The sequence below is a fragment of the Neomonachus schauinslandi genome, chromosome 10 (genome assembly GCF_002201575.2).
Source record: "Neomonachus schauinslandi chromosome 10, ASM220157v2, whole genome shotgun sequence".
Taxonomy (NCBI): Eukaryota; Metazoa; Chordata; class Mammalia; order Carnivora; family Phocidae; genus Neomonachus; species Neomonachus schauinslandi.
Window position 1 is genome coordinate 109,494,264 of NC_058412.1, and position 24,588 is coordinate 109,518,851.

The window sequence follows — 24,588 nt, forward strand, 5'->3', positions numbered from 1 at the left end:
TTCCTTTTTCAAGTTTGGTGCTTGAGAAGGATTTTTCTGCCCTGAGCGATCTAAGTTGTCTTCAATTAGAAGAAACCCGTGCTCCTTGCCTTGCTGCTAGAAGGCTCCAGTGCATTTTTGCTGCTTAATGGCCTCAGTTCCCCCCCAGGCTGGGGTCTGGGGGATAATCATCTTCCTACTCACCGTGGCTGGACTTTGGTTCACTACCTTTATTTTCAGTGGCTTCTTGTACCTTTTATTTAAACCACCTCATCTCCTTTGGGTAGAGGTGATGGTTGGGAATGTGGGCCGCTCTGCATCCTCCTCCCAGTTAGTCAGGTTAGCAGAAACCAGTGCCCCAACATGGGGGCCATGAAAAAAGTCTACGGTGGTGGTCGTGGCCCTGCTGCCTCATCCCAAAGTCTGGAGCTGAGGGAACCACGGCGAGTGCAAGGTCCAGAGCTACCTGAACCAAGATACTGGAAAGGGCAGTTTATGGGGAGTGAGGAGACTCAGCTCCCCTAAAGAGTGGACAAAACCATTGTCCTCCCCTAGTGATAGCCAACAAGTGCCTGAGACTAAGTAATCGAAATTCCCACTTTCAATGAGAGGAGAGAGAACATGCGTGTGTGTGAGGAGAGAGAGGAAGAGAGAATATTATCGTTTTGGGTGTGTGAGCTGGTGGGGCCGAAGGACCAGCCCCAGGATGGTGCTTGCGTGAGTCCCAGGGGTCACTGGGGAGGTCTCTGAGCACTCTTTCCAGAGGCTGACCTCCAAGGATGAGTCTGAGGCCGAGCTGGGCCAGAATCTGGTCTGACACCAGGAGGCCGAGCTCCAGAGATGTGCCGGGAGGCAGGCAGTGTGGTCCCGCTGGCAGAAGTGGAGGTCCCAGGATCCTGAGCCTTCTTGTCTGGGGTCTGGTTTTGGCTGGCAGGGTGAGGTGTGGTCCCTGGAAAAGGAACCGAGACAAGAATGAGGATGTGGGGGAATTGGCTTCAGTTTCCTGGTATCAACGGGAGCCCTCTGGAGCTGCCCTGCTCTGTGTGTGGATTTCAGTCCCATTTGGCGAGGTGGGAATGTTCAGACGGTGCTCGGGTGTCTCGGGGCACATTGGCTTGGCCTTGGCATAAACAGATCTGCTGGAGGTAATAGGGTCTGATGGCTGGAGAGCTAGGTTTTTTTTTTTAAGATTTTATTTATTTATTTGACAGAGAGGGAGAACACAAGTAGGCAGAGCGGCAGGCAGAGAGAGAGGGAGAAGCAGGCTCCCCGCTGAGCAGGGAGCCCCATGTGGGACTCGATCCCAGGACCCTGGGATCGTGACCTGAACTGAAGGCAGACGCTTAACCGACTGAGCCACCCAGGCGCCCTGGAGAGCTAGGTTTTGAACTCTGGCCTTAAACTGGACTCTCTGAGCCTCGGTTTTCTGGAGTATAAAGCTGGGACAACAGTAACAGTCTCTCAGGTGGCATATGATGCTCCCAGGTGGCATATGCTGCTGCCAGGGTCACCTAGGATGCTGGAAGGGGCTGTGTAACCTGCATGGAATCATATCCAACTTCCAGCGCTTTTGTTTATTTGTCTCCTTCCCTTCCCCTAACTGACCTCAGGGTGATTACTGCTTGCTCTTCACCAACCCCAGTTCCTGGGACACAGAAAAGGACTGGGTTTCCCTGGTGGGTGAATGTGGCCTATGACTGAAGTCCGGGCTTTGACGTGCCCCACTTCCTCTAGGCTCCTCCCCTTGCACCTGTCTGGGGCAGACGGGGTCACCGGGTGGAAGGAGCCAGCGACCTTGTGGCAATGTCACTTGGGAAGAAAGTGGCTGTCAAGTGGAAACACTGTTTAGACTTTACGTTGAGGGAGAAGTAAACTTTTCTTGTGTTTGAGTCATTTGTTTGGGCCTGTTTGTTACAGTAACTGGTATCATTCTAGCGACTACTTGGAGAAGAGAAGCTAAGTGAGGGCAGCCATGGAGGCCACCGGCGGCCATCTTCCTAGGCTCTCCCCCACAGCCTACTCCCACTGATGTGTTCAGATCCCACGAATTTTTTAAAAAGCAAACACTGCAGTACAAAAAAGTAAGCAGTACAAAATCGAAAGAGCTTTGGATCTGTACTAAAAACTCACATTTGGAAAGGGCAAACTTTAAAGTAGCAGCCCAGTAGAGCAAGGCAGGGAAGGAGTGCCCAGGGGACAGGCACATTGGGACTGTGGGGACGTGAGCCAACCACTGTCAAACCAGTGTAAGTTCCTTGGTTTCTCATGGAAAACATTTTGTACACCTATTGTCTTCCTTCCATACACAAGTCCACCACTGTCCAAATATGTCCATTCCATTTTCTCATTTTTGTTGGTGATACTACAACATAACATTGCATGTACTCCATTTCCTGCCCCACGTGGGACAATTAGGTGATTTCAGATATTTTCTTCAGTGTCATGACAAGCTGCCAGCCAGTTACTCTTCTGCATTTCAGCCCTCACCCACTCTTGGAGGGCATCAACGGACTGCCAGCCGATCTGACCAGTAAGAATGTCTGTAGCTTCAAAATGTCTTCCATATATTTTGGGAGACTCGCTAGGGACAGGTTCTATTGTGACACAGCCTTCTTGTCCTCTTTCTGCAACATCCATTTGTTTACTTGCTACTAACTATTCAGTAGTAATTCGTTACTATTCCAATATCAATACTGATACTGACAAGTATTCCAATACCAACACAGTGTTTGCCAGGGATGCACACGGTGTCCCTTGTTCTTCCTGACCTGCTTCCATAGGCACTTCTGTCACTGTTGGACCTCAAGAATGAAAAATAACCCAACAGGGGACGTTCATCTTGCAGGTTAAATTCTTCGTTTCTGTTTTTTGTGGTCCTGCCTCGATGTCATAAAGTCATCGAATAAATAATACAATTTCTGCACTAAAAATTCTAACTCCTGAACAGTCAGCCGCGTCTTGTGCGTCTTGTTCACTTCCGGCATCAGAGGCCAAAATCACAGCATGCTGATTCGGTTTAATTTTACAATAGGAACAAGCTTTGGGACATGGGGTCTCTTTTGATTTGAACTTTCCTCTCTCAAGGTGGAGATAGTCTGTGACCACTCCCCGTTGAAGCCCTGTGACACTTTCTTTGGAATACATGTGGCCATTTCTCATCCTTTATTCTACATATTCCAGTGTTTCCCTCTCTCTCTCTTTTTTGAAGATTTTATTTATTTGACAGAGACACAGCGAGAGAGGGAACGCAAGCAGGGGGAGTGGGAGAGGGAGCAGCAGGCTTCCCCCGGAGCAGGGAGCCTGATGTGGGGCTCGATCCCAGGACCCCGGGATCAGGACCTGAGCAGAAGGCAGATGCTTAAGAACTGAACCACCCAGATGCCCCATCATCTCCTTTGTATTTATTTATTTATTTATTTTTAAAGATTTTTTTTTTATTTATTCATTTGAGACACAGAGATACAGAGAGAGAGAGAGAGAGAAAGCATGAGCAGGGAGAGAGGCAGAGGGAGAGGGAGAAGCAGGCTACCCACTGAGCAGGGAGCCCGAAGCAGGACTCGATCCCAGGACCCTGGGACAATGACCTGAGCTGAAGGCAGATGCTTAATGACTGAGCCACCCAGGCGCCCCCAGTGTTTCTCTTTTTTAAGAGAATGCAAACTGGTTCCAGTAGGAGCAGCGGCTGGCTGCCGGATTCAAATCTGTTCCTCCTCCTAAAGAAAACATTCAAAACAACACAGAGAGCAAATATCTCCTCCATCCCCAGGTGGCTGTGACCCCCGTCAGCCAACCCTCAGGGCATCTTAGAGGCATCTGGGTGGGACACCAGCAGTGCTCCTCCATTGGGTAAAATAGCCAGATGGAAAGAGGATATCAGAGGGGGACTGTCAGACTCAGGAGAGAAAGTGAAGAAGATGAAATCACTTCAGAAAAGAAGGCTCACTTGTGGCGAATGTCAAGAGTCACAGTAGAAAACGCAGCGAGAGACTTGGTGGGTAGAGGTGAGGGAGACAGCCCCGCAGGAGAAGTGGAGATGCTTCTGCATGTCACAGACGCCCCAGCTCGTAGTCACAGGTTCTCTCTCTGTGTGCCAGGACTCTGTGAAGCTCGCCTCTTGCTGAATCCTATCTCATTCTCCCTACCCCATGAGGTAGGATCTATGATCGAGTCTTAGCTTAACGTGCCCGACTTCGCACAGCTAATTGTCAGAATTCTGACTTCATCCCAGCTCCATCTGATTGCTCAGCAGATGCTCTTTACACCCTTCCATGTGGCCCTGTAAAGAAGGAATCGTCATGAGGGGCGCCTGGGTGGCTCAGTAGTTAAGCGTCTGCCTTCGGCTCAGGTCATGATCCCGGGGTCCTGGGATCGAGCCCCGCATCGAGCCCCGCATCGAGCCCTGCATCGGGCTCCCTGCTCCACGGGAAGCCTGCTTCTCCCTCTCCCACTCCCCCTGCTTGTGCTCTCTCTCTCGCTGTGTCTCTCTCTGTCAAATAAATAAAGAAAATCTTAAAAAAAAAAAAAAGGAATCTTCATGAAATAGAATTTACCTTCTTCGATGAGTTGAAGCTGGGTGGCATTTTGGGAAGCGTCTTTAGCTGTGTCCTCTGACTGTGCTGTGCTTCTGCCTTTGACAGATTTGTGGCTCTTCTCAACTTCGCGGAGCTGCAGAAAAAGAATGAACCCTTCTCAGGGAAATGAGTGGTTGAGGCTCAGAGCCCAGGATGGTGAGATCTAGGGAACAAGGACTCTGTCTTCGGTTCTTGGTAACTACCATTCCCTGGAGAGGGCATCCCAAGACTCAGCTTTGCACAGCATTTGAAGGAACATCTGGCCAGGGGAGCACAGAAACCCTGCCAATCCTGCATTTCAAGGTTCTCTGTATGTGGGCAGGAGGACGGTGAGATTAATAGAGGGAGATGCCGAGGGGGAGCTGGCTGCGAGGCAGATGGATTAGTTCCAGAAGAGGCAGTGAGGAGCAAGGAGGACAGGGCTTAGAGTGGGGTGGGGTCTGCCCTTCACCGCTTGTAGGAGGGGGGTGGACGCTGGGAGAGTGGAAGAGAGCAGTCAGAACTCAGCTGGTGTGGAGAGAAGCTGCCTGTGTGTGGCCGGGGGCTTAAGAGACCCGTTAGGCTGTGGGGACAAGCACTATGTCATTCTGACAATATTTTCTCTAGTATTTATAGTATTAGTTTTAATCTGTAGGTATTATTGGGGGTACTGGTTTTACTATGTATGAACATTGCTTGAGTCCATTGAATTTCTCCTGTTCTTTAGCAACCTCTCCAAATTTAAGCCATCATTATTGTGTGCCCCCCGAATATCCTCAAAATATAAATGCATGTTGTTCAATCTTACAAGGCTTCCTACAGATACAGATAGTTTTGGATCTGGTTTAGAAGGAAGCCATTTAGAGGATACAACTGGGCTCACAGAGCAAATTAGCAAAAACCAAAACCATGACATCTTTTCGAATGAAAACTCCCGACAGACTCACCGCTTGGATTTTCTTTCTCAGCTGGGCATTAGCTCGGGAAAGGCTTTTGGAAACTGAGTTCAGGTAGTAGATGGCCAGGCTGCAAGAGAAAAGTGACCCTCCTGTGATACTGCAGTCTTGGAAAATGACAAGAGCTGGACCCCTTCTGGAGGAATCAAGGCAGGCTTCCTGGAGTAGGTTGCCTCTGGGCAGGGTGGAGAGATATCCTACGATTCTAAGTTCCCCACTTAATGTAGAGAAGGTTCTGGACACCCTGCTTTCTATTTTATTAAATGTGGAAATGACATACACCTTTTTAGCTCTCGGAGTGCTCAGTAAAGGTTGGCTAAAGGAATCATCCTTCTTGGAAGTCTGAAGAGGTGGGGGAGTGTCAGGGGTTCTTGAAAGCAGAAGAAGCTGCTTATGCTTCCTGGGGAGCTGCCCTGGGTCAGGCTGTGTCGTGTGCATCCCACTCCATATCTCAGTGGTTTTCACCCCGTGAAGTAGAAAGGATGTCTCCCATCTTTCCAAATCAGTATCCTAGAACTCAGAGAGGGTAAGTACTTTGTCCAAGGTCACCCCATTTTTCAGTACTTGTTGGAGTCCACATTTAAAGCCGAAGCTCCTTCCCCAGTCATCAAGGGCTAAGAGAGGAGGGTCTGGGTGCTAGGTGCCTGCCCCAAGTTTGCCTAGAAGCACAAGTGCAGAAGGCCCAGAGGTCCCTGCTTAGGGAGCATTGATGGGGATGTCTGGCCCTAGGCTGGTTTTCAGAGTCCAGCTCCCACTGGGTGTCCTTGGAGGCTTCCCTTTCACAGGAACTAAGGTTGGGGGCTATGACCAGGGTGCACCTCCTGAGAGGGGAGGGGCCACAAAAGCCAAGGTGCCACCTGGATTGGGTGCTTCGCTGGCCTATTACTTGGGAGCTTTTGAGGTTCATCCTTCTTTGTCACTTTTCTCCCTGGATTTCAAGTCTTAGCTGCTCCAGCTTGGGTCTTCTAAGCCTTCCTTTCAAGGCGGGGCCCCCCCAGAGCCACTTCAATGAGTCCACGAGCTCTCTCCAGCCAGAGAGGAGGAATCCCATTGTCTTTGGGGCAGAGTGTGGGTCAGAGGCTGTCATGTGAGCCCCCAGCAACAGAGACTCAGGTGGAGTCAGGGAGGATGGGTGGAGGCAGCAGGATCTGTTTTGCAAGGCTCCTACTCCGAAGGCCAGGCCTTACCTTCTCTCCTAATTAACCACCCATTTATCAGGGAGGACTTGGAGGTCAGAGAGGAGGAAATGCTCATGGGTGGCTTTGTCCCTCCGTTCCCAAATTTAGCATTTCCCTTTGCCACCTGCAAGGGTCTGGTCTGGGTTCCAGAATTTCCTCAGACAGTCAAGGGGTAGTCCAGGTTTGTCACTATCATGCCAGTCCTTTCTCAGGCCAGGACTAGGAGCAGAAGATGTTCCAGTCAAGGGTGTAAGGAGATACACCTATTTGGGGGAGCAAGTCAGCACTCTCTAGAAGGATTGGAGAAACACATACCTATGACCCTGCACTTCCACTTCCCAGGTCTGTCCGAGAGAAGTCCTCACACATTTGCACAAGGACCACATTTGCAATAGCCAAAAAGTGGAAACAACCTAACCACCTCTCGGCAGAGGGACCAAGAAACTGTGATTTAATCACACTGCAGAGTAGAGCCATTAAAGTGTGCGCTGGTGTATCCACATGGATACATTTCCCAAACATAATGTTGAGTGAAGAAAGTGAACCATTCCTGAAAAAATTTAAAGCCCAGAAAAGGATAGCCGGGGTGTGATGAAAACACCCAACTATGGGTGGAAACGCTTGGAGAGGGAGGAAGAGAGCAGGATTGGGAGCGGGCTTGAAGTGTATCTGTAACATTTTATTTCTGGTAAAGAGACAGATCTGAAGCAAATAATGCAAATTAGTAACATCTGTTGACTCTTGTGATCCTGTTCACGGTTGTCTGTACTTTCCTGTATGTTAGGAATATTTCACAATTAAAAAAAAGCATGCCAAAACAGGTTTTTATAAAGAAAAAACCCCTAATATTTTCAATAGTACCTTTTCGATGTAATTCAAATTCAGGAGTCTCACTTCCCACCTTTTTCTTTTCTTTCTTCCCTTTGTTCCTTCCTTGAACGTGTGTTATTTGCCTCCCCTGCCCTAGGCCTGGGCTGGTGTTGGGGACACAGAGATCATCCAACCCACCCACCATCCTTAGGGGTTTCTCGTCTTTGGTGAGAGGGAGAGTGGGGAAAGAACCAAATGCTCCAACGCACCCAGGGACAGGCTGAATCAGTCCCTCTGCTTTCTCAGAGACCCAGAGTGCACAGGTCTTTGATATTTCTAGTGAGCCTGTAGGAGAGTGCAGCAGATAATGGCAGCGCCCATCCCTATTCCTCGGACGCTGTCTTTCGGTGTGCTCCCTTCACCTGTGTGCCTGGAACTTCCCTTCCATCCCCTGCAGGAATGCAGCTGACCCAGATTGCCGGGGAACTAACCCACCCCTCTTCCCTTTTAGGTTTCCCAGTCCCACCCACCAGTGACTGATGGACGCTGGTCTACAGATGCCCCAGCCCTCACCCTTGAGCAGGATAACTCTGAGACCCACTGTTTCCCAGAGTTCCTCAGCAGGATTAAAGTCATCCCAGTGGTAATGACTTTGCTGTCCTCTTCCCCATCGCACTTCCCTCCCTCCTTCCCCAATGAAGGGAAGGTTGCCAGGAGGCAGAGCCGCGGGCCCTCGCTAACTTACAACATCAGCAGGATAGCTGGGATGATCAGGCCAGGGTTGGCGAGGAAAGCAAAGATCTTGCCCAGGAAGGTTGGAAAATCGTTTTCAATCGTCTCTTGGATGACGTCATACATTCGGTTTTTCCCACTGTGAAGAGGAGAGAACACATGACAGCTCACAATACGAAGCTCGTGTGGCATGAGCAGCTGTGCCCATGTCCCCGTGGGCCCCAAGCTGCCACTCACCACTGCTTTCCTGGAAGAACCAAAGCTCTGCTCCAAAGGAACTGCACTTAAAACATGCCCCATGAGGGGCTGCCATTTGGCTCTGTCTTATAGCTAGTCAGCCCCCCCGGGATTGGCCAGCGTTATGTCCTTGGTACCTCAGAACTTCTCAGCCTACGTTGGTCTCCTGGGTGTGACACCTTCCTCAGCAAGATGAAAATGGATTTTCTCCTCTACTCTCCTGGGAGAAAATTGCCTGCCCGGTGGTTGTAAGATCAACATGGAGCTCCCTCTGGGCCCCCGGAGAAGGAAAGAGTTCTCCAGAGGCTTATGTGGGAGACAACCTCATGGGGCCACTCAGAAATACCTATAATTCGTCTTCAGATGATAGTTTCAGGAGATTGGATCACCTAGGACAGGCTCCTGGACAGGTCGCAAGGGCAATTTTGATTTTCTTCAAATACCCAAGAACCATTATGCAAACTGACTTCCACAAATGCCTGCCCAGAGACTATGGTCCCCTGCAGGCTTTGGTTAGTGGTTTCAGGGCCAAGAAATGGACTTTAGGGCTTGAAATTCCTGGTTCAAATCCTTGCTTCTTCATCTATTAGCTGTGGGACACCCTGGATAATTTACTTATTTTCTTTCTGCCTGTTTCTATCCGTTCCCTCGCTCTCCTCATTAGAGCTGTATTGTCCAGTGTAGCTATTAAAAATTTAAAAAATTGATTTAAAAAATTAAGTAAAATTAAAAATTCAGTTTTTTAAATTATTTTATTTTATTTTATTTTTTTAAAAGATTTTATTTATTTATTTGAAAGAGAGAGAATGAGAGAGAGCGAGTACATGAGAGGGGGGAGGGTCAGAGGGAGAAGCAGACTCCCTGCCGAGCAGGGAGCCCGATGCGGGACTCGATCCAGGGACTCCAGGATCATGACCTGAGCCGAAGGCAGTCGCTTAACCAACTGAGCCACCCAGGCGCCCAAAAATTCAGTTTTTTTAGTCTCACATTTCAAGAGCTCAATAGTCATGGGACTAGTAGCTACTATTTTCGAAGAGTAGATACGGAATTTTTTTCATCACAGAGAAAATTCTATTGGACAGTGTTGCAGAGGTTTGTTGCAGAGGTTTGATATCTTTGGCCAAGATACTGAAAATTTCTCTGTCCCAGTTTCCTCATCTGTATAATATAGTATAATAATTATATAGTATAATATGGTATTATAAGGATAATAATTGTATTTGCCTCAGAGGATTGTTGAGAGGGCGGAGATATAAATTTATATAAAACATTGTGTATGGGGCCATCAAATGATAAGTGCCCTCCAAAATGTGGCAGCCAGAACCTTCATTTTTCTCTTCTGTAAAGAATTGATCAAGGAGGGGCGCCTGGGTGGCTCAGTCGTTAAGCGTCTGCCTTCGGCTCAGGTCATGATCCCAGGGTCCTGGGATCGAGCCCCGCATTGGGCTCCCTGCTCAGCGGGAAGCCTGCTTCTCCCTCTCCCACTCCCTCTGCTTGTGTTCCCTCTCTCGCTGTGTCTCTCTGTCAAATAAATAAAATCTTAAAAAAAAAAGAATTGATCAAGGATTGGCAAATAATGGCTCATGGGCCAGATTTGGCTTGAGACTTGTTTTCCTGTGGCCTGAAAATGAAGAATGGTTTTTATGTATTTCAATGGTTGGGGGAAAAAAAGAAGAATATTTTGAGATATATAAAAATTGAAGTAGGAGGGGCACCTGGGTGGCTCAGTCGTTAAGCGTCTGCCTTCGGCTCAGGTCATGATCCCAGGGTCCTGGGATCGAGCCCCGCATTGGGCTCCCTGCTCTGCGGGAAGCCTGCTTCTCCCTCTCCCACTCCCCCTGCTTGTGTTCCCTCTCTCGCTGTTTCTCTCTCTGTCAGATAAATAAATAAAATCTTTAAAAAAAAAAATTGAAGTAGGAAATTCAAACTTTAGTGTCACTAAGTAAAATATTGTTGGAACACAGCAATGCCTATTTATTTATATATGGTCTGTGGTTGCTTTTGTGCTCTAGGGGTTAACAAGAAATAATTGTGCCAGAGACCATCTCAGTGGCCATCTCAGTGCTTAGCGCTTTTAAGTGCCACGCTTATCACCATATTATGACATTCCATTAATTCCTTTTTTATTCTTATCAGTGCCAACTTGTCATGTAAAAACAAGAAAAGTGAATTTCACATGTTATGCTTTTAAGTCACAGTTAAGTGTGGGTTATTTTGTCCTTGAATCATGATGTATTAGATGACGTATTAGTTTCCAGTGGGTGTTATAACAAATTGCCACACAGGTGAGTTCAAACAACACAAATTTGTTCTCTTATAGTCTGACGTGTTTCACTGGGCTGACGCCAAGGTGTTGGTAGGGCTGCACTCCCTTCAGAGGGAGGTTCTAGGGGAGAATCTGTTTCCTTCCTTTTTTTCAGCATCTAGAGATTTATTCCTGGCATTCCTTGGCTCATGGCCCCTTCCTCCATCTTCAAAGCTGGTAGCTAGAATCTTCAAATCTCTCTCTCCTTCCATGGTCACATCACTTTCTGTTTTCCTGCAGTCAAATCTCCCTGTGCCTTCCTCTTATAAGGACACTTGTGATTTAGGGCTCACCTGGATAATTGAGGATAATCTCTCCGTCTCAAGATCCTTAACTTAATCACATTGGCAAAGGCCCTTTTGCTGTATAAAATAACGTCCACAGGTTCCAGGGATTAGGATGCAAATATCTTCAAGAGCCATTATTCAGCCCATCACCACATGCTCTCTGGTCCTTGAAGATTCACATTCATCCCACCTGCAAAATACATTCACCGCCATCCCTACATCCCCCAAAGTTGCAACCCATTAGAGCATCAACCCACAGTCCAAAATCGCATCTAAATATCATCAGCACAAAAGTCCCAAATTTCACTAACTAAATCACGTATAGATGAGACTCTGGGTATGATCCATCTTGGGGCAAAATTCTTCTCTCTCTGTGGACTCATGAGACTAGAAAACAAGTTATTTACTCCCAAAATACAATGGTGGGTCAGCCATTACAGTAAAAGTTGGCAGTGTTACTGCCCATATGACATTCTTAAATACCTGGTGGGTCTTCCATGTATGTCATGGGAATTCAGTCCATTGGACAAGAGGGTCCCTCGCAGATCTTTGCTGCATAATTCTATCTCTATGTTTGCCTTCTGCTGAGATGGTTGAGAAGATCACAGTCACAAGCTTAAGAAAATCCTCTGTGTGAATGAATATGCAGGTTTTTTTGATCCTTCAGAGGCACTAGCAAAAAGTTGCCCAGCCTGCCCCTTGGTTTTTTCTTTAGAACATGCTTTCCTGACAGTGAATCTGTTTTGAGTGTCTTTTGCAACCTGGACAGGCTGAGAATTTCCCAAATCATCAAGATCTAGTCCCTCTTGGCTTATCAGTTCTTTTCTCAATTTGTCTCTTTCCTCTAACATTTTAGTATAAGCAGCAGGAAGAAACCAGGTTGCACCTTCAATACTTTGCTTAGAAATCTCCTTAGCCAAACATCCAAGTTCATTATTTACAGATTCAGATTTTCATACACCTGTAGGACATCATTCAGCTAAGCTTTCTGTTCTCTATATAGCAAGGACTCCCCTTTCCTCCACTTTCCAAAATGATGTTTCTCACTGACCAGTGGTGAAGTAATTAAATTGTGTTTGATTGCAGGAGCTGAAGAAATGTATCCGGAGAAAATAAACTTGCTTAAGACTTGGAGAATTCCCAGCAAAAGTAGCTGCTTGAAGAGTTGAGGACATTGAGAACAACGCTGTATTCGAAGGGAGGCAAATGATGTCAAGTGGTTTTCCTTGGCTCTTGATGAGTCAGTAGATGTTACTGATGCTGCTCCGTTGTTTATTTGGGGAGTTAATGCCAAGTTTGAAGGGACTGAAGAACTGATTACTATGAATATACTATGTGGAACAAATAGGGGTGAAATTTTCTCAAAGAGGTTGAGAATACATTAATTCAGCACAACTGAATGGAATGGAATTCGGTACAACTGAAGTGAAGTGGCTCTGCTATGATATGCTACAGTTGACAATGGTCAAAATGTACAGAGGGCAGAAGAAGGCTTAGCTCGACAAATTTACAAAGCTTGTGAAATTTTAGGTGTGGACAGACGATGGTAATTCACTATCTTATTCATCAGTGGGTAATTTGCAGAAGAAATTTGAACCTATCGCGTGCAATTGCAGTCAATAGTGTCAATGGTGAATTTCATTAGCTCTCACAACTTAATCATTTTCTGATCTGTACATTTTGTCAGAAATGGAAGCTGAGGATTCTGACTTGCTCTACTGCACAGCAGTTCAATGACTTAGCAGTAGTAAAGTTTCATGGGAATTTTTCTTCCAGGGTAGGAGATGTGTTGTCATGTCTGGTACAATGATGGACCCAGGCAGCAAAGGTGGCATTCTGAGCAGTAAAACTGATGTTTGATGACAGGAAACAGTAACTTTGAGCCCCTGTTATGTGAGATATTATCACCGCCTTTCCCCCAAGAATTCTTTTCATTGGTAGACCTATATTACAAAAAATTGTACTCTATTATTTATTTATTTATTTATTTTTTTAAAGATTTTATTTATTTATTTGAGACAGAGAGAATGAGAGACCGAGAGCATGAGAGGGAGGAGGGTCAGAGGGAGAAGCAGACTCCCCGCCGAGCAGGGAGCCCGATGCGGGACTCGATCCCGGGACTCCAGGATCATGACCTGAGCCAAAGGCAGTCGCTTAACCAACTGAGCCACCCAGGCGCCCTATACTCTATTATTATCATATCTTGAATTTTGTCAATAATAAAAACTTTGGGGGTGCCTGGGTGGCTCAGTCGTTAAGCGTCTGCCTTCGGCTCAGGTCATGATCCCGGAGTCCTGGGATCGAGCCCCACATCGGGCTCCCTGCTCTGCGGGAAGCCTGCTTCTCCCTCTCCCACTCCCCCTGCTTGTGTTCCCTCTCTCGCTGTATCTCTCTCTGTCAAATAAATAAATAAATAAATAAATAAATAAATAAATAAAATCTTAAAAAAAAATAATAAAAACTTTGTGGCCATTTGTTTCTCTAATTATATAAGTATTTACAAAATATTCTTGACTTTTTTCTCCTGATTCCCAAAGCCAAAAATATTTACCATTGGGCTCTTGCCAGAAAAAGGTAGCTGAGCCCTGATGTAGATAATGCTTCCCACCTCATAGCCTTGTTATGAGTACTAGCTACCCCCAGCTTGGGCAGGGCTCAGGCTTCACAAACTCATATATATGCCTTACCATGGAAATTAGCACTCTCCTTTAAGTACTTTGCAACTAATACACTAAATCCTCATAACAACACTATGACGGAGGCACTACAATTATTTCCATGTTATAGGCAATTAACTTGTGTAGGGAGTTAAGTAACTTCTCGAGATGACCCAGCTGGCAAAGGCCTGAGATAGAAGACTCTAGAGTCTATGCTCTGAGTCAGGGGGTTGAGAATTTTTTTCTGGAAAGAGCTAATAATAAAGATTTTGGGCTTTGGGAATCAGATGGTCTCTGTTGGAACGACTCCATTGTGCTGTTGTAGTGAGAAAGCAACCAAAGATTATATGTAAGCAAATGGGTGTGGCTGTGCCTCAGTGAAACTTTAGTTACGAAAACTCTGTTACGCAATGTTGCCCGTCTCATCCATTGATGTCTGTCTGGATCTGGTTGAAACCCTAAGTCCCTCCCTGTAAAAGTGAATTTTTGTGATGTGAAGGGTCTAGTTTGAGCACTGACCATAAACCAAGTGGTCTCTTCTAGACACTGGGTATAAAGCAGTGAGAAAGGAAGCAAAAATCACACCCTCATGGACCTTATGTCCTGGTGAAGGAGACAGACAACAAACACGATAGATAAGCAAAAGGCCTGGCATTCTAGACGTTGATATGGAGATGCAATAAGCAGAAACAATGATAAGAAGTGTGTGTGTGTGTGTGTGTGTGTGTGTGTGACATTTTAGTTAGGTTCTCCAGGGAAGGTCTCATTGAGAAGGTGACCTTTGAGAAAACACCTGAAGCAAGTAAGAGAGAGAACAGCTGCTGGTGAGTTTTGATCAGAAGGGTGATAGGAAAGTGGTGGCAGCCATGTTTCCTTTTGAGTTCCGTTTTCAGGTTCCTTTCCCTGCTCTCTGGCTGTAGGTTGTCAGGGCCTCTCGGGGTAGCAGATGAAGCAAGGGTGGGGCAGATGGCAAGGGCCAGGCATGGCTCAGGCCCACTCATGTCTGGGGGCAGGTAGGCAGCCTGAGCAAAGGGGCCCTGGCATTTGCACCTAGAGCTCAGCCCTCCAAACCTTGCTTAGGAAGAAGTCAAGAGAGGCTTCTACTATTTCTATCATGTGGCTCTCCCTTCAGCCTGGCATCCCACACCTTCTACAGCTCAGCACATTCTTCTCCTCTAGATCTAGCCACCCCCCCCCCCAACCGCCCTGTTCCTTCCATCTGAACCCCTGTGCAGCCAGATCTCACTCTGCCACGAGCACTCCACTAACGTCTCCAAGCACCACGGCACTTGCTGGGGGGCACCCACCACAGGGCTTTATCTAGGTAAGTCCCTTCTAAACAGGAAAGTACCAGATCAGCATTTCCCCATGTGTTGATCCACAACAGTAGGCACAGAGCCGGGACTAGAGTGAGCTGGGTGAGGCCCTAGGATGCACAACGTGGAAGGAGGTACTCATTCGTAGGATCATGCAAGCTCAGAGTCGGTGCCTCACCAACCTCACCCCACTCCCGGCCCTGGACGCATGTTACATGAAGAAAGAGTCTGTGGTCAAGAAGAATGGAAACGCTGGCTTGCACACATTATCTTATTGCACGATTCTTCCGATCCATTATTAAAGAGTGTGCCTTGAGCATTTCTAAGTGGGAAGGTGGCAGATAAAAGGGGCAGCATGTTCCAAACTGCTCGAACCACAGAACTCCTTCTTATAGAGTAGAGAGATGGCTTTGTTTGCAGAGGGTCTCACACTGGGAAAGAGAGCAGCAGATGCATATTATTTTTCAATATACCTTCTTACATCATTATTTATATGTTCTTTATACAATGCCCAGTCTCCTAAACTAGTCTGACTTATACCCTGAACCGACAGTGCTGACAAATGCCCTGCAGAGCATGGGGACCCAGTCAAGAGTCTCAGTCGCTGCTTCCCATGTGAATGGCACTGATAAATGTATGGTTATTTTATCTGCAGAGTATCCCCCCCTGCCCCACCCCCGTTACTCATCCCATGGTAAGGAAATCCAGGGCAGTAGATTATCCACATGTTAAAAGGTCAGAGCTGCGCTGTCCAATATGGTAGCCATCAGCCATGGGTGGTTATTTACATTAAAGTGAATTATAATGAAATAAAGAAATTCAGTTTCTTGGTCCTCATTTCAAGTGCTCAAGAGCCACACATGGCTGGGGGCTACCATACTGGATCCGCAGCAATATAACATTTCCATTCTTGCAGAAAACGCCACTGAACGGCTCTGATGATTTGCCCAGAGCTCCATGGCCTTTTGCAGGCTGGTGTAACGCTAGGAGAGGACTTCTGAGCCAGTGCTCTGGGAGAGGAGCTGCTCCCATGCAACTGAGACTGTGCACCTGAATGGCCCGCAGTCGAAGGAGGGCGGGAGGGACATGATGGTGTAGGCCACTGGCAGGAGGCTGAGGAAGAGCACCAGCAACAGGAGGCCCATGTAGAAGTTGTTGGATCGGGAGGCCTTGAAAACACGTTCGTGGGGGACGTTGCTGCTCATCACTGCCCAGCACTGGAAGTACATGGAGGTCAGCAGGCGCAGCACGTTGATGCCTACCAGTCCTGGAGCATAGAAGGAGCCCATCCTGGAAGGGTAGAAACCGCACACCCGGTTGGCCCCACAGCAAGAGAGGCCAGGGAAGGATGACAGGAGGAAATGGGATCGATGGGTTAGGAGCATGAGGCCTCGATGCTTTCCCTGCAGGTCCCAAGGGCAGGGGTCTCCCATTTAATCAGGACATTTATCGCCAAGCCATAGCCACCCATTCCTCAGGAGAGGGAGACCTCCAAGCACCACTAGCTTGGGTTCTGACCACAAGGCACTTGGCAAATTATTTGGCCTCCTGTCTCTTTCTCCGTGGTCCCCCTAAAATAGCAGTGCTGCTCAGAAAAGTGTCTGAAGTTCTTAAATGAAGAGAATGGGACACTGGCTTGCAGTGAGCCCTCAGCCTCTTAAAAGTCTTTGGCTGATATTATGCAGCCTTTTCTTCTAACCCCCGCCTCAGAGGAGGGAGCTCCTTGGCTCCTTTCCTCCTCCTCTCCTTCTTATTTTCTCCCTCCTTCCTCTCTTTCCTTTCCTCCTCTGCTTCTCCTCCCTCTCTCCCTTTTTCCTCCTCCTTCCTCCCCTCTCTACTTCTTCCTTTTTTCCTTCCTCCTTCTCATTCCCCTTCTATCTTCCTCTGTCCCTCTCCTTTCCTCTCTGTCCATGGTAGCACATGGGTGGGCCGGATATGGTCCTGGTTCTCATCTCGTCCTGCCTTCTATTTGTCATCTGAAAGGAGGCAGTGCGGAGGGGCCTGAGGATTTGTCCAGCCACTTCCCCCAGCTAGTTGGGAGGCCAAGCCTGGGATTCCAGTTTTCTGACTCCCCCAATGAGGTGGTCCCCAGACAAAATGCATAGCTCACCAGATCATTCCTTGGTTGAAGATCAAACCGAGTACATTTCCACTAATATCAAACTCAGCGTACGAGGGCTGCAGGGGGAGGCAAAGAGAAAGGAAGTTGTTAGGCATTGGCCAGGCCCCATTCCCAGTCAACTGGCTAAGCCAGGGCCACTCTAGCCCAAAGAGCCTACACTAGTGACCCGAGAGAAACCTTGGCTTCAGGGTTCTGTTTCTTATTTATTTGTTTTTTTTAAGATTTTATTTGTTTATTTGACAGAGAGAGACACAGCGAGAGAGGGAACACAAGCAGGGGGAGTGGGAGAGGGAGAAGCAGGCTCCCTGCCAAGCAGGGAGCCCGATGCGGGGCTCGATGTGGGGCTCGATCCCAGAACCCCGGGACCATGACCTGAGCCAAAGGCAGACGCCCAACCAGTGAGCCACTCAGGTGCCCCAAGTCTTGGGCATTTAAAATTTAACATTTAAAAATATTTTTTAAAACGTCTCATCTGCTGGGTTTTGTGTCCTGGTTAGAAAAATTGTCCTTACCCCAAGATTGTAACTTTATATATGCTTTCTTTTAGAAATTTATGATTTCATTTTTTGATTCATTTTTCGGTGATGAAAACTTTGATTTACCTACAATTTGTGTATTTAGGTGAAATGGGTGAGAGATATAGTCCCTCCCCCAGTGGTCAACCAGTTGTCTCCACCCTTTGTTATATAATCCTTCCTTTCCCACTGGGTTGAAAGACTGCCTTTATCTTTTTTTTTTATTCTTATGTTAATCCCCTACATTACATCATTAGTTTTAGATGTAGTGTTCCATGATTCATTGTTTGTGCATAACACCCAGTGCTCCATGCAGAACGTGCCCTCTTTAATACCCATCACCAGGCTAACCCATCCTCCCACCCCCCTCCCCTCTAGAACCCTCAGTTTGTTTTTCAGAGTCCATCGTCTCTCATGGTTCGTAAGACTGCCTTTATCTTAAACTAAATTTCCACATAGATTATTTCATATACATTGTATTTCTGGATTTTCTATTCTGTTCCATTGATAACTTTGGCTATTCCCTAGTACCGGTTTTGATTATTATAGCTTCATAATATATTTTAATATAACAGTAGGTCTAGTCCCTTTCATTTTGCTGTCTTACAATTTTTTCTGGCTATTTCCACATGTTTATTTTTAGAATGAACTTTAGTATTATTTGGGGATCTTGTTGAACTTATAAATTAATTTGAGGGCAATGACATCTTAGCAGTTTCCTGTTGTCCTATTAAAGATGGCATCCTCTTTGAGCATGAGGTTCATTCACCCTTGTTCTCAGATGAGATTGTGAAATTTTCCTCACTGTGAGGAGGAAGTGAGTAGGCTCGTGTAAAATTGTTGCTGGTGACTAAAAGGAAAAAAAAATATGACAGAAACCTGTACCATTACCTAGATCAGCTACCCTACTGCAGGCCACGATGAAGAAGACACAGGTAAACAAGATATGGAGCTCAGTTAAGGGGAAGTGTCCCCCAGCCCCACAAACAACAGTGACTAATAGGGTCAGGGAGTGAGATGTTGTGGAAGAGACACACACAGGACAGATGAGGCCAGACATTCTGCCATATCACAGAGGGCCACCACAGAGAGGAAATGACACACATTTAGAATGAGCAGTTTCCCAGGTCGGGGGGTGGGGGTTGGAGAGAAGAGTGACCCAGGTGGAGGGAATAAGTCCAAAGAGGTTTCTCAAAGCATAATCCAGAAGACAGCACCAATGGTTACTGTGTTCTTGGTTTCTTCCAAGACTTTCTGAAACATTCACATCCACATCTGCCCTCTCCCACCCCAGGATTTCATTACAATCTCAAAAATTAAGAACTACCATTTCCAGGGCACCTGGGTGGCTCAGTCAGTTAAGCGTCTGTCTTCGGCTCAGGTCATGATCTCAGGGTCCTGGGATTGAGCCACAGGTCAGGCTCCCTGCCCCCACCATTTGTGCTCGCTCTCGCGGTCTCTCTCTCAAATAAATAAATAAAATCTTAAAAAAAAAAAAAAAGAACTACCATTTTGCCTTATCCACTTTGGTTACCTTTCCTATCATTTGCTCAGTGTGGACTCCAAAGGATGGTGCTCTTTGCCTTCCCTAATGAAAGTTGATGCCACTTTGGCATTTCTCTACTACCACCTGCTTAGCACCGAAGCATGTGAACTACCTTTCTCAAGGCCAAATGCCTCCATTTCCCAGAGAGGAAGGTCACATTGTTAATTACATGGGGAAAAAGTGGAGTTTTCTTCTAGGAAGGCAAATAGGACACTGAAAAGAAATATAGAGGAAATGCTTCACTACTTTGCAGAGCAGAGTGACATCAATTATCCAAACGAATGCCCAGGAATGCATCTGACTATATCAGATAGGATGGTTGCGACGCCCCTCTGCAGGATGTTCATGAAACCGTGACCTACAAATCCAGCCTCCAGGTCCCAGCACCAGCAGTAGTTCATGAACCGGACAAAACAAGCCCGCAGGAAGTCCCCCAGCAGGATGGTGATGTACGTTACCAGCATGTCAGACACCGTCAGCCTCATGAATTCCTGCAAGGGGGAGCACAGGAAGAGGTCATGGTCAGGGTCAAACCTTGTCCACTTTTCCCAGTTGACTGCAGCCATGCAAAGTCTTCCCCACCCACCCGAATCTTCTCTGTGACCTGCTGGTTCTTGGTGGCAGAGAGGTGGTGCCAGAAAAAGGACCCCAGGCTTTGGAAAATGCTTATTTTTAGGTCCCAGCCTTACAAGTTACAAATCATATTGCTCTTGGAATAGTCTCTGAGCCTCTCAAAGCTGATAATGATATCAACCTTGCAGGGTTATTGGGAAGCTTAGTGATTATGCATGCAAATTGCCTGGCACATTGGCAGTGCCCAATGTAGGGTAGTTATCAGCACTATTGCACAGAGAGGGTATCTGAAGGCTCCCTCCTTGCTTCCTCCACCTCCTCTGAAATGTAGCTGCCCCTAGCTAAGACTGAATCTGACCATCGTCCCTGTGGACAAGAGCCAGCATTCTTCATCTCCTGCTAATTGGATTTTTGGCTTGTTATACAGAGATAATAGTGCAGGTTTTTTCATGAGCCACATAGTGGAAGAGCCAAAAGCAAAGTTTTTCTCTGCTTTATAGAGTGTATATAATTTATTAATTTAAAAAAATGGAAAAGATCTACCAGGGATCGTCACAACCTTTAAGACATCTATCAAATAGCCTTGGAGTGCCTAGAGGGCCCAGGGTCTGCTTTATTCATTTTTGTATCCTTCAGGATGATTAATGAATATTTGCTGGATGAACGGCTGTTGAGTTTTCAGGATTATCCTTCAATAAGAATTCAAGTTAATGCTCCTAAGTAACAGACAAGTCAACATGTATCAGGCCTCTACTTCTGTGTAAGGTTATGCTCTGGGACCTGGGGTGGAGGTGGTGGAGGATACAGGTGAGCAGGATGTAACAGCTCAAACCCATCATTACTGACAAGTTAGAAAGAGACAAGCTTTAATTAGTGTTGGGAACAGTGATGGGCATTCAGGGAGGAGGGCAAGAGAGACGCCTTTCAAGGGCGTGAGATAGGAAACGAGAAATCCTATTGCGGAATATTCCGAAGGAACCACGTAGGTAATGAACTCTCTTTTGCCTTCTAAGGAGGGTGGGTTTTATTGACTTGAAGACTCTCTCTCTGTTATACCCTGTGATGGCTTTAGAAATGCAGGAGTTAGGGAAGCCGGTTTGCTTTATACATTAATGAAGAGGAGGATTTCAAGAGTATGGGGGAATGTGGACTGGAGGAGACCAGAAATGGTGAGTCTGAGCCCTCCATGGAGGAACTGGGGAGAAAAGGCCCCCAAGACCCTGGGAGAAGGACACTCTGCTACAGGAAAATATCTGCTGGTGGATTTATAGGCAGGGTTTGACGGACTGTGTGATGTAATCTCTTCCTTCATTGTACTTCACCATCCTCAGTTAAAAACACTGCTTTCTAGTGCTCTATGTGATTGGGTTCTTCAGGGAACTCATGAAGAAGTAATAAACTCTGCATCTCAGTGTGGTGGCATATGAAAGAAAACCCTGTGCAGGAGATGGAGTTGAGGAAGAGAAGGCAGCTGATCCCCGTGTTACCTGTGAATTCTTCAAATTTCTGCCTAGGAAGGCAAAGAACATTAGCCTTTGAAGTCCATACTGTGCAAGCTACAGGAATAATGGTGACAGTGCATAAGGAGAAATGGTAGTTGTTAATTTTTGAGACTAATGAAAACCATTAATTCTCTTTACAAAGATGCACAGACGCATATATACACAAATCCTGCATCCAATTTTTAGGAGTATTTATTCCTTATTTCGAGGTGGAGAAACTCAGGCTTTCAGTGAAATTTGCAGTAAGACTCTAAATGAATCCAAGTGGTATTAGGCTGATGAATGGAGCATGTGGAAAAATATGTGGGATGCTGAAAAAAAATGAGAAAGAGAAAAGGTAGACGTTTCCTAAGAAATACTGGCTTGACATTTTGGTGGCTTAAAAACAAACATCAGGGCGCCTGGGTGGCTCAGTTGGTTAAGCGACTGCCTTCGGCTCAGGTCATGATCCTGGAGTCCCGGGATCGAGTCCCGCATCGGGCTCCCTGCTCGGCAGGGAGTCTGCTTCTGCCTCTGACCCTCCCCCCTCTCATGTGCTCTCTCTCTCTCATTCTCTCTGTCTCAAATAAAAAAATAAATAAATAAATAAATAATAAAAATTAAAAAAAAAATAGAAACATCACGAAAGAAATAACAAAGAACTGAGAACAGAGATCACTTTTGCAGGAGAGCGTAACTACTCACAATGCCCACGGCTGTCTCCCAGCAAGAACCCCGGGGCACATCTGCAGGGTGCAGGGGTGGCCGGGGGACACTCTCGTTCCAACCTGAGGAGTTGTAATAGTTAAACAGTGTCCAGTGAGTGATGTTCTTTATAGTCTCTTCATTAGAAAGCTAGAATGGAAGATGGAGATGTGGGGTTGGAAGGAGCCAGGGATGGTTCAACTTTTCCCACGGGAACAACAATTAAAGCCAGAACATGCCACCATTCTACCACATAGCTTCTGCCCTACCCCTCAGCAGTCTCTACAGAAATGCCCTCCCCAGCCTTTCAGTCTATACAGGAGAGGGGGGCATTTGGCTGATGTCCTTGGGTGTTTTCCATGAAGTTCTTTTCTAAGTTATTATCTGTCCATCCATCCATCCATCTATCCATCCAACCATCTTCCAGTCATTCATTTGTTCTTCTTCTTTTTTTTAAAGATTTTATTTATTTATTTGACAGAGAGATAGAGAGCACAAGTAGGCAGAGTGGCAGGGAGAGGGAGAGGGAGAAGCAGGCTCCCTGCTGAGCAGGAACCGCCGATGCAGGGCTCCATGCCAGGACCCCGGGATCATGACCCGAACAGAAGGAAGACGCTCAACCGACTGAGCCACGCAGGCGCCCCTCATTCTTCTTTTGAGAGTAATATTTTTCAGGGTCTATTCTGGGCAGGTAAGGTAATGGTGACACAAGAGTGAAAAAGAGAGACAGGCCTCCCTCAGAAAGTTCACAGTCTAGGAGGTGACAAAGATGAACAATTATAAAATAGAGTGATAAGAGCTATGGGAAATACTCTCTGGGGACCAAGGAAATCCACATCAGACCATGGGGCCACAGAGAACTTCCTGGAGGCAATGACATCTGAGACAAAACCTCAGGGAGGGTTAGTCAACGAGACAAACATGGGGAGAAGCATGGAGAGACAGGCAAGAGAAAATTCTGTCCCATGGAGGAAATGTGAGGCTCAGGAGAGAACAGCTCACTGGGGTAGGAGGAAAACCAGAGATGAAGGTGGAGGGGTAGGCGAGTGACTTCCATACTTAGAATATTCCAGTAGTTTTCTGTTAAACTCAGGTAAAAGTTCATACAGCTAAATAATGAGGAGGAAGGGGTGGGGAAGAGGACCATCATCATCTGACCCTTCCCTTAGGTTCATTTCCCGCTTTTTCCCTCCACTCCAATCTTTGGCATCCTGCAGTTCCTTGTTTGCACCAGCTGTTCCCTCTGCTTTTTCCAATGTCTGGTAAGACTCCCCAGGTTGGGCGGGGGAAATCTGGAGTCCCTCTATGGACTGCCATGCTTCCCTTAGCTTGCCCCCACTGAAGCACATGCCACAGCATGCTGTATTGAATGAGTCTGTCTCCCAGCCTAGATGTGAATACCCTTGGAACAGGACTGTGTCTTGCTGTCTGCTGTACCCTCAGGGCCTGACATAGTGGGTGCTCCATAACCATCTAGTGACCGGTGATGGAAGGTTGGGTCAACCATGACGTATCATGTCAATGGACACTTACTTGGCTGGTAAACATTTATGGCAGCTATGATGCAATATAGGAAAGGCTGCAGATAAAATATTAAGGATACCAAATGACATGTATATGATGTAAAAAAGACAGTAAAGACCTGTAGCAAAATATTAACAGTGGTTGTCTTTGGCTCATAGGATTCTGGGGATATAGATATATCTTTTTCTTCACTGTACTTTTCTCAATTTTCTAAAACTTCTTTAGTTAATAGGAATTACGCATAAGGAAATTATAGTTGAAAAAGGAAATTTGGTGGGCACCAGGGGCTGGGGGAGTTTGTGGTCTTTACCTTGAGGTGAACATCATCCATCAGGGCCAAGAGAAATGTGTAGAGGTTCCCCAGGAAGAGTGCAAAGATGCGTCCCAGCTGCCACTTCAGTCCAATGCGTGGGTGATAATTCTCCAGGGCAGCAATGGTTTCAAACAAAGGGGGGCAAAACATACCAAGCAGGGACATCACAATTTCTACCTGAGAAATCAGGAAAGCCTGGATTACTCATGTCATCAATATCACTTGCTTCGCCACCATCTCTGTACCCCCCAGGGCCATGCATCTCCATCTCCTTGTTGACGCCTCCTCTGCCTCTGGAGATGCTCTCAGGTCTCCACAACTTGCTGTGTGACCTTGGCTAAGGCACCAATATGCCTGGAGCAGTCAGCATATATCCCACATATCATAACTCTGTGACTGGTTGCCATCATGATTGTTGCTATCAGTATTGATAAAAATAGCAATTTTTCTTTTTTTTTTTTTAAAGATTTTATTTATTTATTTCAGACACACACAGAGAGAGAGAATGAGTCGGGGAGAGGGGCAGAGAGAGAAGCAGGCTCCTGGCTGAGCAAGGAGCCCGACGCGGGACTCAATCCCAGGACCCTGGGATCATGACCTGAGCCGAAGGCAGATGCTTAATCGACTGAGCCACCCAGGCGCCCCAAAATAGCAAATTTTCTTTGAGAAATAAATGAGTTAACATATGGAACAGTGCTTTGTGTTCTGTAAAAGTCATGAGCTGGGCAAGAGTCACTGTGGTAGCTCTTATCTCAGGAACATGGAAGACAGGAAGCTGAGATCACAGAAGGGAACTAACAGC

The 24,588-nt window shown here is 46.6% G+C and overlaps 1 protein-coding gene across 1 annotated transcript in view; it reads right to left on the reverse strand.

Moving 5' to 3' along the window:
- Positions 1-710: 710 nt before the first annotated feature.
- The window catches only part of TMC2 (transmembrane channel like 2), a 62,223-nt gene continuing 38,345 nt past the window's right edge, over positions 711-24,588 (reverse strand). The window contains exons 11-19 of the mRNA XM_021689333.1: positions 23,784-23,963; positions 21,950-22,099; positions 19,553-19,681; positions 17,118-17,185; positions 16,058-16,297; positions 8,219-8,344; positions 5,477-5,555; positions 4,530-4,644; positions 711-928 (exon numbers count right to left, since the gene is read on the reverse strand). Coding sequence (XP_021545008.1) covers positions 711-928; positions 4,530-4,644; positions 5,477-5,555; positions 8,219-8,344; positions 16,058-16,297; positions 17,118-17,185; positions 19,553-19,681; positions 21,950-22,099; positions 23,784-23,963 — 1,305 coding nt within the window. The remainder of the gene's footprint in view (positions 929-4,529; positions 4,645-5,476; positions 5,556-8,218; positions 8,345-16,057; positions 16,298-17,117; positions 17,186-19,552; positions 19,682-21,949; positions 22,100-23,783; positions 23,964-24,588) is intronic.